The 14,989-nt window shown below is 38.2% G+C and overlaps 1 protein-coding gene across 2 annotated transcripts in view; it reads right to left on the bottom strand.

Annotated features, from left to right (window-relative positions):
• Ttk (TTK protein kinase) overlaps nt 1-14,989 on the bottom strand; it is a 39,061-nt gene that overhangs the window by 11,945 nt on the left and 12,127 nt on the right. Inside the window, exons 10-16 of one of the 2 annotated variants that reach the window (XM_031343206.1) lie at nt 14,718-14,835; nt 10,958-11,106; nt 8,338-8,471; nt 7,046-7,172; nt 4,619-4,711; nt 414-571; nt 134-285 (exon numbers count right to left, since the gene is read on the bottom strand). In XM_031343206.1, the coding sequence (XP_031199066.1) occupies nt 134-285; nt 414-571; nt 4,619-4,711; nt 7,046-7,172; nt 8,338-8,471; nt 10,958-11,106; nt 14,718-14,835 (931 nt within the window). The remainder of the gene's footprint in view (nt 1-133; nt 286-413; nt 572-4,618; nt 4,712-7,045; nt 7,173-8,337; nt 8,472-10,957; nt 11,107-14,717; nt 14,836-14,989) is intronic. The other variant, XM_031343207.1, reaches the window with a different exon arrangement.

The following is a 14,989-nucleotide window of genomic DNA, read 5'->3' as shown; positions in this document are numbered from 1 at the left end:
AAAAAAAAAAAAAAAAGAAAGAAATGGGTTTGTGCCTTCGCCTCTAAACGAACTTCCAGGTAAGGGTATGTTTCTAAAATGGCACAATTAGCAACAATTTTAACTTTACATACATAAAGAGACATGAAAATACCATGTTGATGGATCGTGTGCACCGCCTCCAACATGTTCTTCCAGTAGCTCTTGCGTTCCCATGGATTGATGGATTTTTTCTTTTTAAGCCAACTATTTAGGTCAATGTTTCCACATTCCATTACCATGTAGATGTACCGATCTGTGATTTCACTGCAATTAAAGATGAACAGACGCAACAAAACAATAAATGCCCATATTATATCATTAAGGATTTACTCTTTGCCTAAGAATTATGGCAAGAACAAACTTTTATTTTTAAAATAAAAATTAATTCATACTAATCATAGAGGCGGATAATCTTATCACTGTGTTGCTGTAGTTTGTTCAAAAAAGCTATCTCATTGCGGTAGCTGTCAATAGTTTGGCCATCGGCATCTTCTAGGTTCACGTATTTGATAGCATTTATCTGTGTCTTCTCATTCAATACCTGAAACACCTACATAAAAAGTAGAGAAAGAGCTTAGGACATGTCTCCCTCTGTAAACTGGAAAAGTACTCTTCCATTTAACACTAACAGTCTCAGGCTGAGAATATCCTAAAAGAAATATCAACATGGGCCAGGCAGTGGTGGCGCACCCCTTTAATCCCAGCACTTGGGAGGCAGAGACAGTCAGATTTCTGAGTTCGAGGCCAGCCTGGTCTAGAGTGAGTTCCAGGACAGCCAGGGCTACACAGAGAAACCCTGTCTCGAAAAACAAAAATTTAAAAAAAAAAAAAAAAAAAAAAAAAAAAAATGCCAACATGAACAATTGGAAGTTCCAGGCCCATTTTGAGTGTAGAAGTATAAATAAATAAATAAATAAATAAATAAATAAATAAATGGATAGATAGATATGACGACGAGAAGCTAAGTGTCCATTTCCAGCCCCTATGACAGTGGACATTCAAATAATTCAAAGGTACAAACCCCTAAAGTTTTCTGTATCAGTATCCAAGAAAAGCAACTTAAAGATGTTGCTATATTTACAAAATTCTAGGGCTGTCTTATCCAGGGAGATAACATCAAGGAAAAGCCATTCACAAACGCTAAGATGACTAAGGCTGTGATCTGACAGTTCAATAGGTTTTCGGGCAAGTAATTCTTCAGAATGAAGTTGCTATGACTGCAACAGGAGACTAGAGAGCATGTGTTTACACACTCTATCTTACACACCTGGTAACCAACCAAGAAGAGATGCTGAGCAGTCAAATTTGGAAAGTTGGTCTGGAAATGAGAGGGCTAAACTGGAAATACAAGTTCAGAAACTTTAACCATTTAACAGCATTTACTCCACAACACTGGAAGAAAGCAGCAAAGGAAGGCTTGAGTTAGAGGTCAAATCCAGAGTCCTGAGGCAGTGGACCCAAGGTTCAGGGACACCAGGAAGACCGAGAAAGTCTGAGTGTGAGAGAATAAAGGCAAGTGTGCATGTGTCTGTGTGTGGTCATCAATGAGAACTACACTTAAACAAACCAACTGTCTCCTAAGAAACAGAAAGTCAAAGCACAGAACCACATTTAACAAAACTCTGGAAGCCTGAACGACCTGGAGGGTAGCTCTGTGGGTTAGCACCACAGGCAGAGGTGGCTGGAGTGGGGTGGGAAGCGTAACTCATAGACAGCTCTCACAGTGCTTTCCTCCTCAGTCAAGGAGGAAGAACGGAGCTCAGGGCTGCAAGCAGTCCCAAAAGAAAACAATTCATAGCCCTATTTTTAAAATGAATTAATGAACAGATAAAAGACACAAACAAAGGTATGCATGACTAAGGAACTCAATCTGGACCTCAACAAGACAATCTCCAAAGTGAACAAAATGGTAAATTGGAGAAAGTAAAAAAACATGAAAGAAAAAATTAACACATGAACTGAAATACTGAAAAGAAACCAAACAAATGCTGGGAATGAATGGTCAATCAAATTAAAGAGTATGCCAAAAAGCATCATTACTAAACATGATTAGATAGAAGAACAAGTTTTAGGGATGGAAGACAAAGCTAAGACCATATACAGAAAGAAAATACATTTAATGCACATAGGCAATAGTTCCAAAAATTCTGGGACACATTCAAGAAGCCAAACCCAAAATTCATAGCATAGGAAATAAAAAAAGAAAGATATGTGCTAAATTGGAAAATGGACAAATAAAATTATAGCAGAAAATGTCCCAAAGCTGGAGAAAGAAGTAGATATCAAAATAAAAGAGGTACAGAGAATATTCCATGACATGTCATAGTCAAGGTTAGTATCATGAAAATGGCCATACCACCAAAATTAATTTACAGATTTAAGATATCTATCAAAATCCCAAGGATATTCTTCACAGTACTATGAAGACAAAACAAAACAAACAAACAAAAAATTCCATGGGAATTCATATGGAATAACAAAGCAGTCCTGTACTGGCTAGTTTTGTGTGTCAACTTGACACAGGCTGGAGTTATCACAGAGAAGGGAGCTTCAGTTGGGGAAGTGCCTCCATGAGATCCAGCTGTGGGGCATTTTCTCAATTAGTGATCAAGGGGTTAGGGCCCCTTGTGGGTGGTACCATCCCTGGGCTGGAAGTCTTGGGTTCTATAAGAGAGCAGGCTGAGCAAGCCAGGGGAGGCAAGCCAGTAAGGAACATCCCTCCATGGCCTCTGCATCAGCTCCTGCTTTCTGACCTGCTTGAGTTCCAGTCCTGACTTCCTTTGGTGGTCAACAGCAATGTGGAAGTAAGCCAAATAAACCCTTTCCTCCCCAACTTGCTTCATGGTCATGATGTTTGTGCAGGAATAGAAACCCTGACTAAGACAAGTCCTAAGGAAAAGAGAATACCTTTGGAGGTATTATAATATTTGAGTTTACATCAGTCAAACAGTAGGCAAATTGACTAGAAGAACATAATGATAATGACAGTCAGGTACTGACATAAAAACAGAGAGACCAAAGGAACAGAACAGAAGTCCTGGAAACAAACCAACAAAACCAGTGCCATCTAGTATTTGACAAAGATCTCAAAAGCATGCAGCACAAAGAAAGGGCATCCCACCTAAGGCTGGCACTGAAGCGGGACTTTCAACCTGTACAAAAGTCAACTCAATGTGGAGCAAAGACCTTGATTTAAAACCTAAAACACTGAATTTGCCAGAGGAAAGAAGGGAATATACTTCAAGACAGAGGTATAGGTAAGTACTTTCTGAGTCAAAGCACAAGAAATCGCCCCACAAACCAACACATGGACTGCATGAAATTAAAAGGTCCTCAAAGAGCAAAGGAAACCATAAACAGAATGAGAGGGAAATCTTAGCTACCTATACTTCAAAGAGGGGACTCACAGTCATAACTACAGAGAAATGCAAAATAAAACAAAACTTCTAATCGACAAACAGGCTAATGAAATAGACAGTCCTCAAAAGATGACGCAGGGCTGCAGAGCTCAGCATAGAACACTGCTCTTCCAGAATTCAGGTTTGATTCCTAGCACCCACATGGTGGTTAGCCACTGTCTGTAACTCTAGTTTCAGAGGGTCAAACCTACTGGCCTATACTTGCTGGCAGAGGCAGACAGACAGGGGAAAGCTCATTATATGTAAAATAAATAAATGAAGAAAAAAGTTACAAAGAAATACAAATGGCCAAAGGCTATTTTTAGGTATGATCAAAGCCCCAAGAAATATATAAACTGCTCTGAGACACTGCCTCAACCCAGTCAGAATAGATATTATCAAAAAAAAAATTGGACAACAACTACTGGTGAGGATGTGGTGAAAGACGAACTCTTATTCACTGCTGCTGTAAACTGGTACAGCCATTATGAAAGTCAGAATGGAGGTTTCTTAAGATGGCCCAGCTTTATCATTCATAGGACTCATCCTACAACACAGACACTTGGACATCCACATTTATTGCTGTTCTATTCACAATAACATGAAATGAAACCAGCCTAAATGTTGCTCAACAGATGAGTGGATAATGAAAACTATGTATCTACAATATGATTTCATTCAGCTATAAAGAAAAATGAAATAAATTTGTAGGGAAAAGGAAGGCCATAATGCTATTTAATATCTAACATCATGCACACTAAAAAATAAACATACATTTAAAAATAATCACTCAAAAAAATTTAGAAAATAATCTAATTCCAGAAGTTCATGTTACTAGAACATTTTTAAAATGGAAAACCTTGAATAATACAAGGTCACTACTGAACATTCTTACTAAATGACCCTAAGCACACCAGCAGATCACGCTATGTCCTCAGTTCACTTCTTTAGTCTCTGTGATAATACAGTGGTTACCGGGCACTGCAAACCCATGTTAACACGACACAGAAGGAATCTAAAAGCAGAAGACACATGGGGAAGGGTGTGAGGCTGAGATCCAGTATTTGGTCTAAAGAAGGTAAAGGGAGGAAGGAAAGGATATGAGGCAGCTTTTCTGGCTCCAGGGCAACATGGGCTTCAAGAAGATAAAAGAGCCCCCATACTTTAAAAGACAGGATATTTATTCATTTGATACTTACCTTACTTGAACCTCCACTGCCTATCTGCTTTAATATGGAATAAATTCTTCCGTTAACAGAAATGCATTCATTTATTGATGAAGATCCTGAAATCTAAACAATTAAGATATGTAAATATAAGTTCAAAGAACATGTCTAACAAACTAGTTTACATTAGGTATGGTGAAATGCTCCCAATTTTGGCCAGCTGGGCTACAAGACTTTCAAAAAAAAAAAAAAAATCCAAAACAACCACCACAGAAACAGACAAGGAATAACATAAATATGTTAATTAAAATCAGAGACAAATTTCTAAAAAGTCTCCTGTTTAACTGATAGAAAATTTAAGAATGTCACTTACTATCCAATGGACAAACTCATCTTTCTTTCCTATTTCTCCTCCTTGCACTTCTTTATTTCCACATACACATCCATAGTCATTTCTTTACCCCCACCCCCATTTAATATTATATGAGAGCGCTGTGCCAAGGCACAGTGAGCTCTGGTCAATTAGACAATGCACATTTCATCATCAATGCCTATCCTTCTCTTCTGCCCTCAGTGAAGTTCATTGTCTCCAGCGATCTATCAACTGGTGAGTATCAGCTGTCTTTTTCTTCCTTCTTATAAATGGATGGTCTTGCCTGTGTTTATAGACTTTAAAAGGCCTTATTTTCAGATAATAAAGCTGAAATGAAGAGGTTTTGATTAGTCAGTTAACCAAATTCAATCCATCAAAATCTAAATAAACTTCACTTTAACTGAGTTGTGTTTTGAATCCAAAATGACAGGATCTCTCATGTAATCTTCTATAGAAACAGACAGACAGACAGACTCTAATGTCCTTGTTCTTGGGACTTGGCTTAAGTCAGAGTTGTCTCCCACGTGTTTTCTTTGTTCTTCCTTAAACAGCTTTGCTTGGGGAATAACCCCTTTGACAGCCTTACCCCTGCTATGAACACTTTTCAGAATACAGTTAACACCAGCGAATTCTACTTCAATACCAGTGTGACATTAGTTCTCTCCACAAGACTCCTCATCCCTATCCACCTCCTCATTAGGGCCTTCCAAACTACTAATTACTTAGATCATTTTACTCTGCTTCTCTATCCCACACAAAACTTCCAAAGCCCAGGGAAGCCTTGAGCACTGCTCTCCTTTCCCCAGCTCTAGGCCACACCTGACTGCTTCTGAAGTCTCTCCTGACAGTGGCCTCCTCTAGAGCATTTTCAAGCCCCCTTCCCAGTCACTTCTGTATTGCCTTCTAGATTTTAACCAGAACAGGACCTATTAGCACTGAAAGGCCAATAAACAGATCTTGAATCAACTTTACTCTCTTCCTTTGGAGAAAGGGTCTTTCTATTTAATTCTGGATGCACTAGAACACACTATGAAAACCAGGCTGGCCTCAAACTCACAGGAATCCTCCTGGCTCTATCTGTAGAGGGCTGTGTGCTACCATGCTAGGCTTCTCCTTTCACTTTGTAACTTCTTACTTAATTTCCAGCCTGCAGACATTATCAAATCTTTCCATAGCTAGCATTATATAAGCTATTGTCAGGTAATCTTTTGTTCATCTTTTTATATAGTGGCAAAATACACATAACCCAAACTTTGCTTTTTTAACCATTTTTAAGTACAGTTCCATGTTATTAGGTACACTGGTCACTGTGGAAACGTCATCACTGTCCATCTTCAGTATGTTTTGTCATCAAATATTGAAACTCTATACCATTTCACAGTAACAACTCCCCAGTTCCTCCCTCCCAGGTTATGTAACTATTCTTCCACTTTCTGTCAATTATTTTTAATCAACTGGTGTTAAGACGTGATCATTCTTTTAGCTATTTCATTTAAATAACATCAACAGATAACATGCACTGCTTTTAGAGTTACACATATAATTAACATAGCCTTCACAATGATTCTAGGAGTAGGTAGTGTTATTTCTCCATTTTAAGCATGATGAAATGGGTATAAAGAGTTCTTTAACTTGCCAAAGATCACACAGCTGGTGAAGAGTGAAGCCAAGAATCGTGTCCATGAGGTCTGCCCACCAGACCCACGCTCACACTGTGCTCAAGAGTATTATACTATGATTTCAGTCAGTTGGTACCCAGGTTTTTGTCAAATGTTAATTCGCATGTCAGCAAAATCTTTGTTAGTTTACAAAATTATAATACACTGTAAGTACCTCATATTGCTACTCTATCCAGAAGATTCACTTTTCCAAATGAATTAACAAAGGAAGTTTATTAAACTATTCAAACTGGATCCTTGAGCCTACTCACTGAGAGCTCGTAGGAGACACACACCCTTATCAAAATGTCAAAAGCTTCCCTAAGGGACAGGTTCTGAAGCCCGTCCCTGACAACTCAATACTGTGAAAGCAAAATCTATGAAGCTGACTGCACCTTAAATATGGCACCATAAAGCAGTGCATCGAACCTGTAAGTTTTGAAGAGGAGTGCTGAACCCTTGCTGCTGTTGCTGCTGGAGGTGGGCAAGCTGGCCGTAAGGTGTTGATGATGGACAGGCAGGTGGAAAGTCATTCTTTACAACTGGAGTCTTAAAACTAGAAAAGATTTTCATTTTCTTTAATATAACATATTTAAAAATTAAGGGAAAATTTAAGTCTTCATGTACTGTAAAAAGATCACATAAGCCTAAAATTCCAGAGTCGATATTTATATGTTTGATTTATATCATGACCAGGTGGTTAATTTGGGGAAAATTGTTGTGAAATCAATTTTTTTTATCCTAACAAGAAATCCTTGTTAATAAAATAAGATGGAACTCAAAGCACTGCTAAGGCTAGCTGCCAAGTGTAGCTCCAGATTCTATGAGAGATTCTGTGTAAAGGGAGTCGGGTGGAGAGCGGCAGACCCCTCTGGCTTGCAGGCACTTGTATCTGCATATAAGTGAGCATACAGAACACACACATAGATACCTTAAGAAATGCATTATTAATTTAGCTAGCAATCATTCTTTGAAATAACTACATGTAATAAGATGATGGCATAATGACATTGCATTAAACAGATAAGACACTGGTTATAAATAAGATAGTTCTAATTTGGGTAAAAAATGACATTCTGGAAATAAAACGCCAAAGGCATCATGGAGTTATGTTATCCTTAAAACATTAAAAATATACCCAGTGGTTGACGGTTATTATATATTCATTTCTTTGAAATGTCACTCATTTTCTTTTGCAATATCTTTTATGTTTTCTTTTCTTCACACACCTCTCATTCCTGTCCTTAGTCTTGTATCTTTGAATACTTTCCAAACTATGTGAATTATACATCTGATCTTATCCAGAGGTTATCCCATTCCAATTACCACTTCATACATGGAAATATCTATCTATCCTATTCCATTCTAAGAATGCTAAATTTCCTTTAAAATGTTTCTCAATCAGAGAAGCATACATGTTAACAAGCAAAAGACATATACTGCATACTGAGATTTCCAAGCTGTAAGAGTAGAATATGACAGTACTTTTACAACAGTCCTTAAAAACAGAATAATTACACATGAAGATAATCTATATGTAATCGTAATTTGCTTTCCCCTTTGGATTTTACAGGTGTCAAAAACTGATGCTGAGAAAGAAAGTAATTCCCAAGTCTCTAAATAAGAGAGCAGTTTCACTGTAATACAGTTTGGTCTGAAAGCTTATCTTATTTCTATTCACCACCTTGCATCTGAGCTCAGTGCACAGGTAATTTAATTACCATCTCATGTAATCATCCGAGGAGCTGCTACTTGGCGTCTCACAGACAGACTTGGGATCAAGCCACTTAGGGACTGATATTGGTGGTGACTGCTTTGGAACAGAAAAGGCAAGTTGCTCAACAGTGGTACACTTCTGCTAAAAGAAAATTTAAAATTACATCACTTAGAGAATTAGACATTAACAGTTTAACAAATATAACCTTTGAAATAATAAAAATATGAAAAGCAAAGCTGTCCTAGTTTGGGTTTCCACTGCTGTGAAAAGACACCATGACTTTTAGAACATTTAGTTGAGGCTGCATTACAGTTTCAGGGGTTGAGTCCATTATCATCATGGTGGGAAGTGTGGCATCATGCAAGGCAGACTTGGTGCATGAGCAGTCAAGAGTTCTACATCTTGATCTGAAAACAGCAAGGAGATTCCCTTCTGCAGGCAGCTGGAGGAAGGTTTCGTCCACACTGGGTGGGGCTTGAGCATAAGAGCTCAGAGCCCACCCTAACAGTGACACACTTCCTCCAACAAAGCCACACCTACTCCACCAGACCACACCTCTTAGTAGTAGCATGAGCCAAGCATATTTAAACCACCACAAAAGCAGACTAAAGAGTGTGTGTTTGTGTATGTGCACACTCATGTTCACTCACATGTGCACATGTACAGGTAAAGCCCAGATGTCAACTTAGGGTATTGTGTTTTGAGAAAGTCTCTATGTTGGATCTGTGGATGATAGATTATGCTAGGTTGGGCTGGCAGACCAGTGAGCCCATGGACCCACCAGTCTCCATCCCCCTGGTGTTGGTTAAGATTACAAGCACATACTCCTAGCCCTGGCTTTTTTCACTGATACTCATTATCAAACTCAGGGCCTCATGCTTATACAGCATTTTACTAAGCTATCTCCCCCAACACAACTTTTAGTCAAATTTTAATACTGTTCTTTTATTCTACACTTAATGCTAACATACTTTACTCAAACCGTGCCCAGACTTAAGTGCATCTCTGTAGATAGTATATTGCAAGTTCCTGAACATTTTATAAAAATTTAACACATAATGGTTCTGATACAAGGAAGATGCTGGGTCATGTTTTGTTAAATACATTTGAGAACCTGGGCTGGGCAGTGGTGGTGCACACCTTTGATCCCAGTACTTGGGAGGCAGAGGCAGGCAGATTTCTGAGTTTGAGGCCAGCCTGGTCTACAGAGTTCGTTCCAGGACAGCCAGGGCTATACAGAGAAACCTTGTCTGGAAAAAAATAAACAAACAAAAAAAACCATTTGAGAACCTGAGTTTGATCTGCCTGCCTCTACTTCCCAAGTGCTAGGATTAAAGGTATGCACTACTATGTCTGGCCCAGAGTAATTTTAAGGAACAAAGGATTTTCATATATGACAGCAGCGAGTAAAGAACATGACAGTGCACTGAGAAGACAGAGACCTAAGAGTAGGATTCTGTAAGAAGTGAGGAAGAAGCAGCCTAACACAGAAATGGGTAACTCACAGCTACAAAGTAAGACGCGTGACAAAATGAACTCCCTTTAAGATGGCCGCTCAGTCAGCAGGGTCACAAGAAACTGGCTCTTCTTCCTTGCTGTTTCTAAGAATGCTTTGTAAGTTTTCAGTGTATTTACTGAATTTAGAATATTTTCATCCCCAAGCAAAAATAAACCCATACCTGTAATTTGCTCCTCGTTTCTTATAGTACCTATTTCCACCAACTATGAACACAATTTCCATTTCTGTGGTTTTGCCTATTCGGAACATCTCACATTAGCTCACAGAACCAATATCCTCCTGTGACACGGTTTTTACACTTAGCAATTTTAAGGTTCATTTAGGTTGGAGTGTGTACCAGCACTTCATTGACTTATTAGTAATACTTCATTATAAAGATGTACTGAATAATATAAATATTACTTTTGCCACAGTTACAAACATTCTACTGTGAATAATATTCCTTTCCAAATTATTTTTATGGATTTATGTATTCAGTTCTCTTAACTATAAATCTACTGTAGGGCTCACAGGTTAAAAAGCCTATATTACTCTTTTTTTTTTTTTTTTTTTTTTTTTTTTTTTTTTTTTTTTGGTTTTTTGAGACAGGGTTTCTCTGTGTAGACTAGGCTGGCCTGGAACTCAGAAATCCACCTGCCTCTGCCTCCCAAGTGCTGGGATTAAAGGTGTGCGCCATCACTGCCCGGCAACCTATATTACTCTTGCAGATGATCTGAGTTTGATGTCCATCATCCATACTGGGCAGCTCTCAATCACTGTAACTCTAGCTCTAGAAGTCCAATGCCTCTATCTCCATAGGCACCTGCATTCACAGACACATATCCCCACATAAAACAAAAAAGAGAAAAAGAACAAAACTACCACAGTCTATTAGTACTGATGAAAACAGAATTTATCCTGACATGTGCTCTTAGCATCCTACAGGTGCTACTGATCACAGTATTCTGGAAAAAAAAGAAAGAAAAGAAAATCTTGTAAATCAACTATCGCACTAAATATGGTCTCTCATCACCTCAGAACATCAAAAGGAAATACCCAACATACAAATCAAACCTGAGACACGTTACTAAAGACGGTAATGTAGTTTAAGTGAACAGAACATCACCTCTTTATCAGCCTTTGGGGTTATATCTGGAACGTGCCACTGGTGTGCCAATGCAGCAGAGGTCTTGATCAAACACTCGGGCTTTCTGGCAGACTGCCACTCCTTGGGCCTTCTTTCTGGAACCTCTGGTTCTTGGCGCACTTTAGTTTCTGAAATTTTGTAATCATTAAAAATTAATATTTGATGATGATAATAATTAAGAACAGATGTGGTGGCATCCATCTGTAGTCTCAGAGGTAGGAGAGGATCACTTCACCCAGGGACACTGAAGCCAGCTTGGGCAGTACAGCAAGACCCCATCTCAAAACAAACCTCAAATAAACAAGTAAGCTTAAGCAATAGGAATGTCATAGAAACTATGCTCCATTTTTACTCTGAAAATAACAGAAGTTATTAAAAAGTGGAGGAAGGATGGCGTCAGGCTTACAAAGTGCAAAACACTGACTTCCCTAAATACTTTTAAAGGTTTCACCAGAGACCATTCTAGATTTAAGTGCTTCTGGTTTTTAATAAATAAAAAAATATTAACTGATAAAAGACCTAATAAATTACATCCAAATAGGATTCACCCCATATGCTGTTTGCTAAGCCCCGAAAAGTCAGTGTGCGTTGCTCTAATCAAATATACAAGCAGCCCAGCAACGAAAGGGCATTTCATAAAATCTAGTGCTCAGCCAACCACAAAGGCATGCAAAAACATGAATAATCTAGGCTAAAAAGAAACATTACAGAATCAGTTAAAAAAAAAAAAGCAATAAAAATCTAGAGGAGCTATCATTCCAAAAGTTAGGATACTAAAAATGTCACCTTAAAATTGTGAGGCACGAAGTTTGCCTCCCATCACTCTCAGAAGTCCTAACCCTGACCTCTTAGAAGCTGCACAATAACAAAATGAAAAGGATTCTAAAGAAAAAGGACATACTGTTTCCAAACATGATTATGGACCTATCAACACTCACAAGTTGGGCATTATAGAACATGCCTGGAATTCCAGCCCTTAACAGGCTGAGGCAGGAGAACTTTGAGTTTGAAGACAGCCTAGAATAAGACCTTGTCTCCAAAAAAAAAAAAAAAACCTAAATAAAACCATCACACACACAAAATAGCCCTAAAGAATAAAGAAATTACTAGAATTGTTCAGTGAATTTAGCAATGTCAATATATCTAAGTAAAATAAATAAATCAAATTTATATACTAGCAATAAAGTTGAACATAAAAATTGTGTACAGCAAAGGATAGCCTTCAATATCACAACAACAAAAATATCAGCTATCCTCGACTAAATCTACCACCATACACACAACAAGCGCTCTAGAGAACGGGGTTCACAACACCAAAAATATCAGCTTATCCTCGACTAAATCTACCACCATACACACAAGCGCTCTAGAGAACGGGGTTCACAACACCAAAAATATCAACTATCCTCGACTAAATCTACCACACACACAAGCACTCTAGAGAATGGGGTTCACAACACCAAAAATATCAGCTATCTTCGACTAAATCTACCACACACACAAGCGCTCTAGAGAACGGGGTTCACAGCACCAAAAATATCAGCTATCCTCGACTAAATCTACCACCATACACACAAGCGCTCTAGAGAACGGGATTCCTGGTGTAATAAGTGACTGAGCACATGCCAAGCTAGTGGGGCTGGAAGGCTGAAGATGACAACTTTTTTTTTTAAAGATTTATTTATTTATTATTATGTGTAAGTACACTGTAACTGTCTTCAGACACTTCAGAAGAGGGCGTCAGATCTCATTACGGATGGTTGGAGCCACCATGTGGTTGCTGGGATTTGAACTCAGGACCTTTGGAAGAACAGTCCGTGCTCTTAACCGCTGAGCCACCTCACCAGCCCCTGAAGATGACAATTTGGCTCAGATGTCTTTATAGGCTCAACTATTTCTCAATCAAACTTCAATTTTCCAATGAATGAAAACTGATACATAGAACCTAAAATTTTAATGGAAATTCAAAATCTTGACACCTTATCATATATGTATGTGTGTGTATATATATACATATATCACACATATATGTTTTATATATATATATGTTCATATCTAATTCAAGCAAAATTGAACCTAAAGATGAAAGATAAAATGATTCCCTACAATCTGTAAATATGTTTAGGATACTCTCATAAACCTTGTTTAAAATAGCAGAAATATAAAGGCAAAGACTAGGAAGTCAGAATCCACAGAAATTCAGACTTCTACTTCATCAAATTATACTAACAGGTGATAAATATTAATATTTGATAAAGGTGACTTTTCCTAATGGTATCAAAAGATGACAAGAAAACATGAAAAACAGTTTCCAAAAATACCAAGATTAGGAATCTGTTCCCAATCAACATCAAGGTAAAGAATAAAAGACTATTCTACGGATGGAGCACTGCTCGGGACAGAGGCTTTCCTAGGCACTGGACCCCAGGATTAAAATCACGAAAGCACCAGAGAAGCTTCAGAGCTAGCCTCACTTGGCTTCAAGTCTCTCCTCAGGAGAGCACTGGCACTCACCCAAAGTCACCCGATAAAACCCTGCCCTCCCCTCAAGGCATGCTTACTTTGGAGGTCTAAAACCAGACTAAGTGTAGGCTTGTCATTCACAAACTTCCCATTGTTACAGCAGCTGCTGCGGCCCTCGGAACAGCCCTGCTTATCATTTATTCTTTAGCCTAAGCTATTCCCTCCAGCTGAGGGCTATTGCTATGAGTCCCCACTTAAATGCTAATGGGTTTTCAAATTTCTTCTCTTTCAAATATTTTTCTATACTTTCCCTAATCTAAAGGTGGTTCCTAAAATTTTCCCACTCCTAAATTCTCAGAGCATTTTGCTTGTATCTCACCTAACAATCTTTACATTTTACCCCACATTAGGTGTTATCTATTCTATGTACATCCTGAAGTAATTTGCAATTTTGGGACCCTGTTCCTAAAATTATTGGATCCCTAGAACATTTATTATAGTACCTTTATAGTGGAAAACCAACGTTTGATTTAAAATGAAAATGAGAGTGGACTGTAATATAGAAATTACTTTTTTGTTCTTTGGTGACAATAGCTGTCAAACCAACAAAGAAAAATAATTCAGTTCCATTTATTGTCCCTCCTCTTTTTATGTGTACTTTAGGAAAATGGCTTCCTCTCCTATAGGAGTTAATACTTCTCATGCATTCTATAAAAAAATTAAAATGGAAAATAAAGGAAGATAAAATTTTACATCACAATTAGGTCATCATCTGTTGTCTTAAGCTATGTGGATTGTGTATGATATGTATGCACATTTGTGTGTGTAAGCATAAGAAGTCAGAGAAACCTCAGTTATCAGTTCTTGCTTCCATTTTGTTCTAGACAGGGTCTCTTGTTACATGCTCTGTGCATCAAAAGAGAAGGCTTGTGAGCTTCAGGGAATCTCCTATCCCTGCCATCTTACCATAGGAAGTGTGGGGGTTCTAGACCTGACTACCAAATTCAGCTTTATGTGGTAGATTTGAATTGGGGTACTCGCACATACATGGCAAGCACTTTACCCACAGAGCCACCTCCTCAGGTGTCTGTGTGTTATTCTTTGATAGTTTCAAACATACAGAATGAACTTGAGTCATTTCCATGCCATGGTTATCTTCTCTTATCACTCCCTCTCCCTCATAGAAGCCCTTTTTATTCCCAAGTCCCCCTCTGACTTTTATATCCTTCGTCAAGAGCCCAGTGAATTTAATCAGGCTGACTACATGAGCACGTACCTTCCAATTTTGTTAGACTTGAATCTGCTTTACTCTTCAAGGTTACTAGATCAGACATAAGTTCAGAACTCTTTTCATTGGACACCAGAGAGTCTTTCAAATGGATAGTTTGAATGGGCTACACAAAAAAGCATTGAAAGATTTAAAATAGGATAATGTATGATAAATAGCAGTAGTACTAATTGGTCTTAACCATTCAATATAATAGTTTTATCTATGTGAAAAGATTGGCTCACAAACTCCCAGAAAATATTAACAACCTAAATTACTGA

This window comes from Mastomys coucha, unplaced genomic scaffold, assembly GCF_008632895.1.
Source record: "Mastomys coucha isolate ucsf_1 unplaced genomic scaffold, UCSF_Mcou_1 pScaffold23, whole genome shotgun sequence".
NCBI classification, from domain to species: Eukaryota; Metazoa; Chordata; class Mammalia; order Rodentia; family Muridae; genus Mastomys; species Mastomys coucha.
This window is presented reverse-complemented; position numbering and strand designations above follow the sequence as displayed.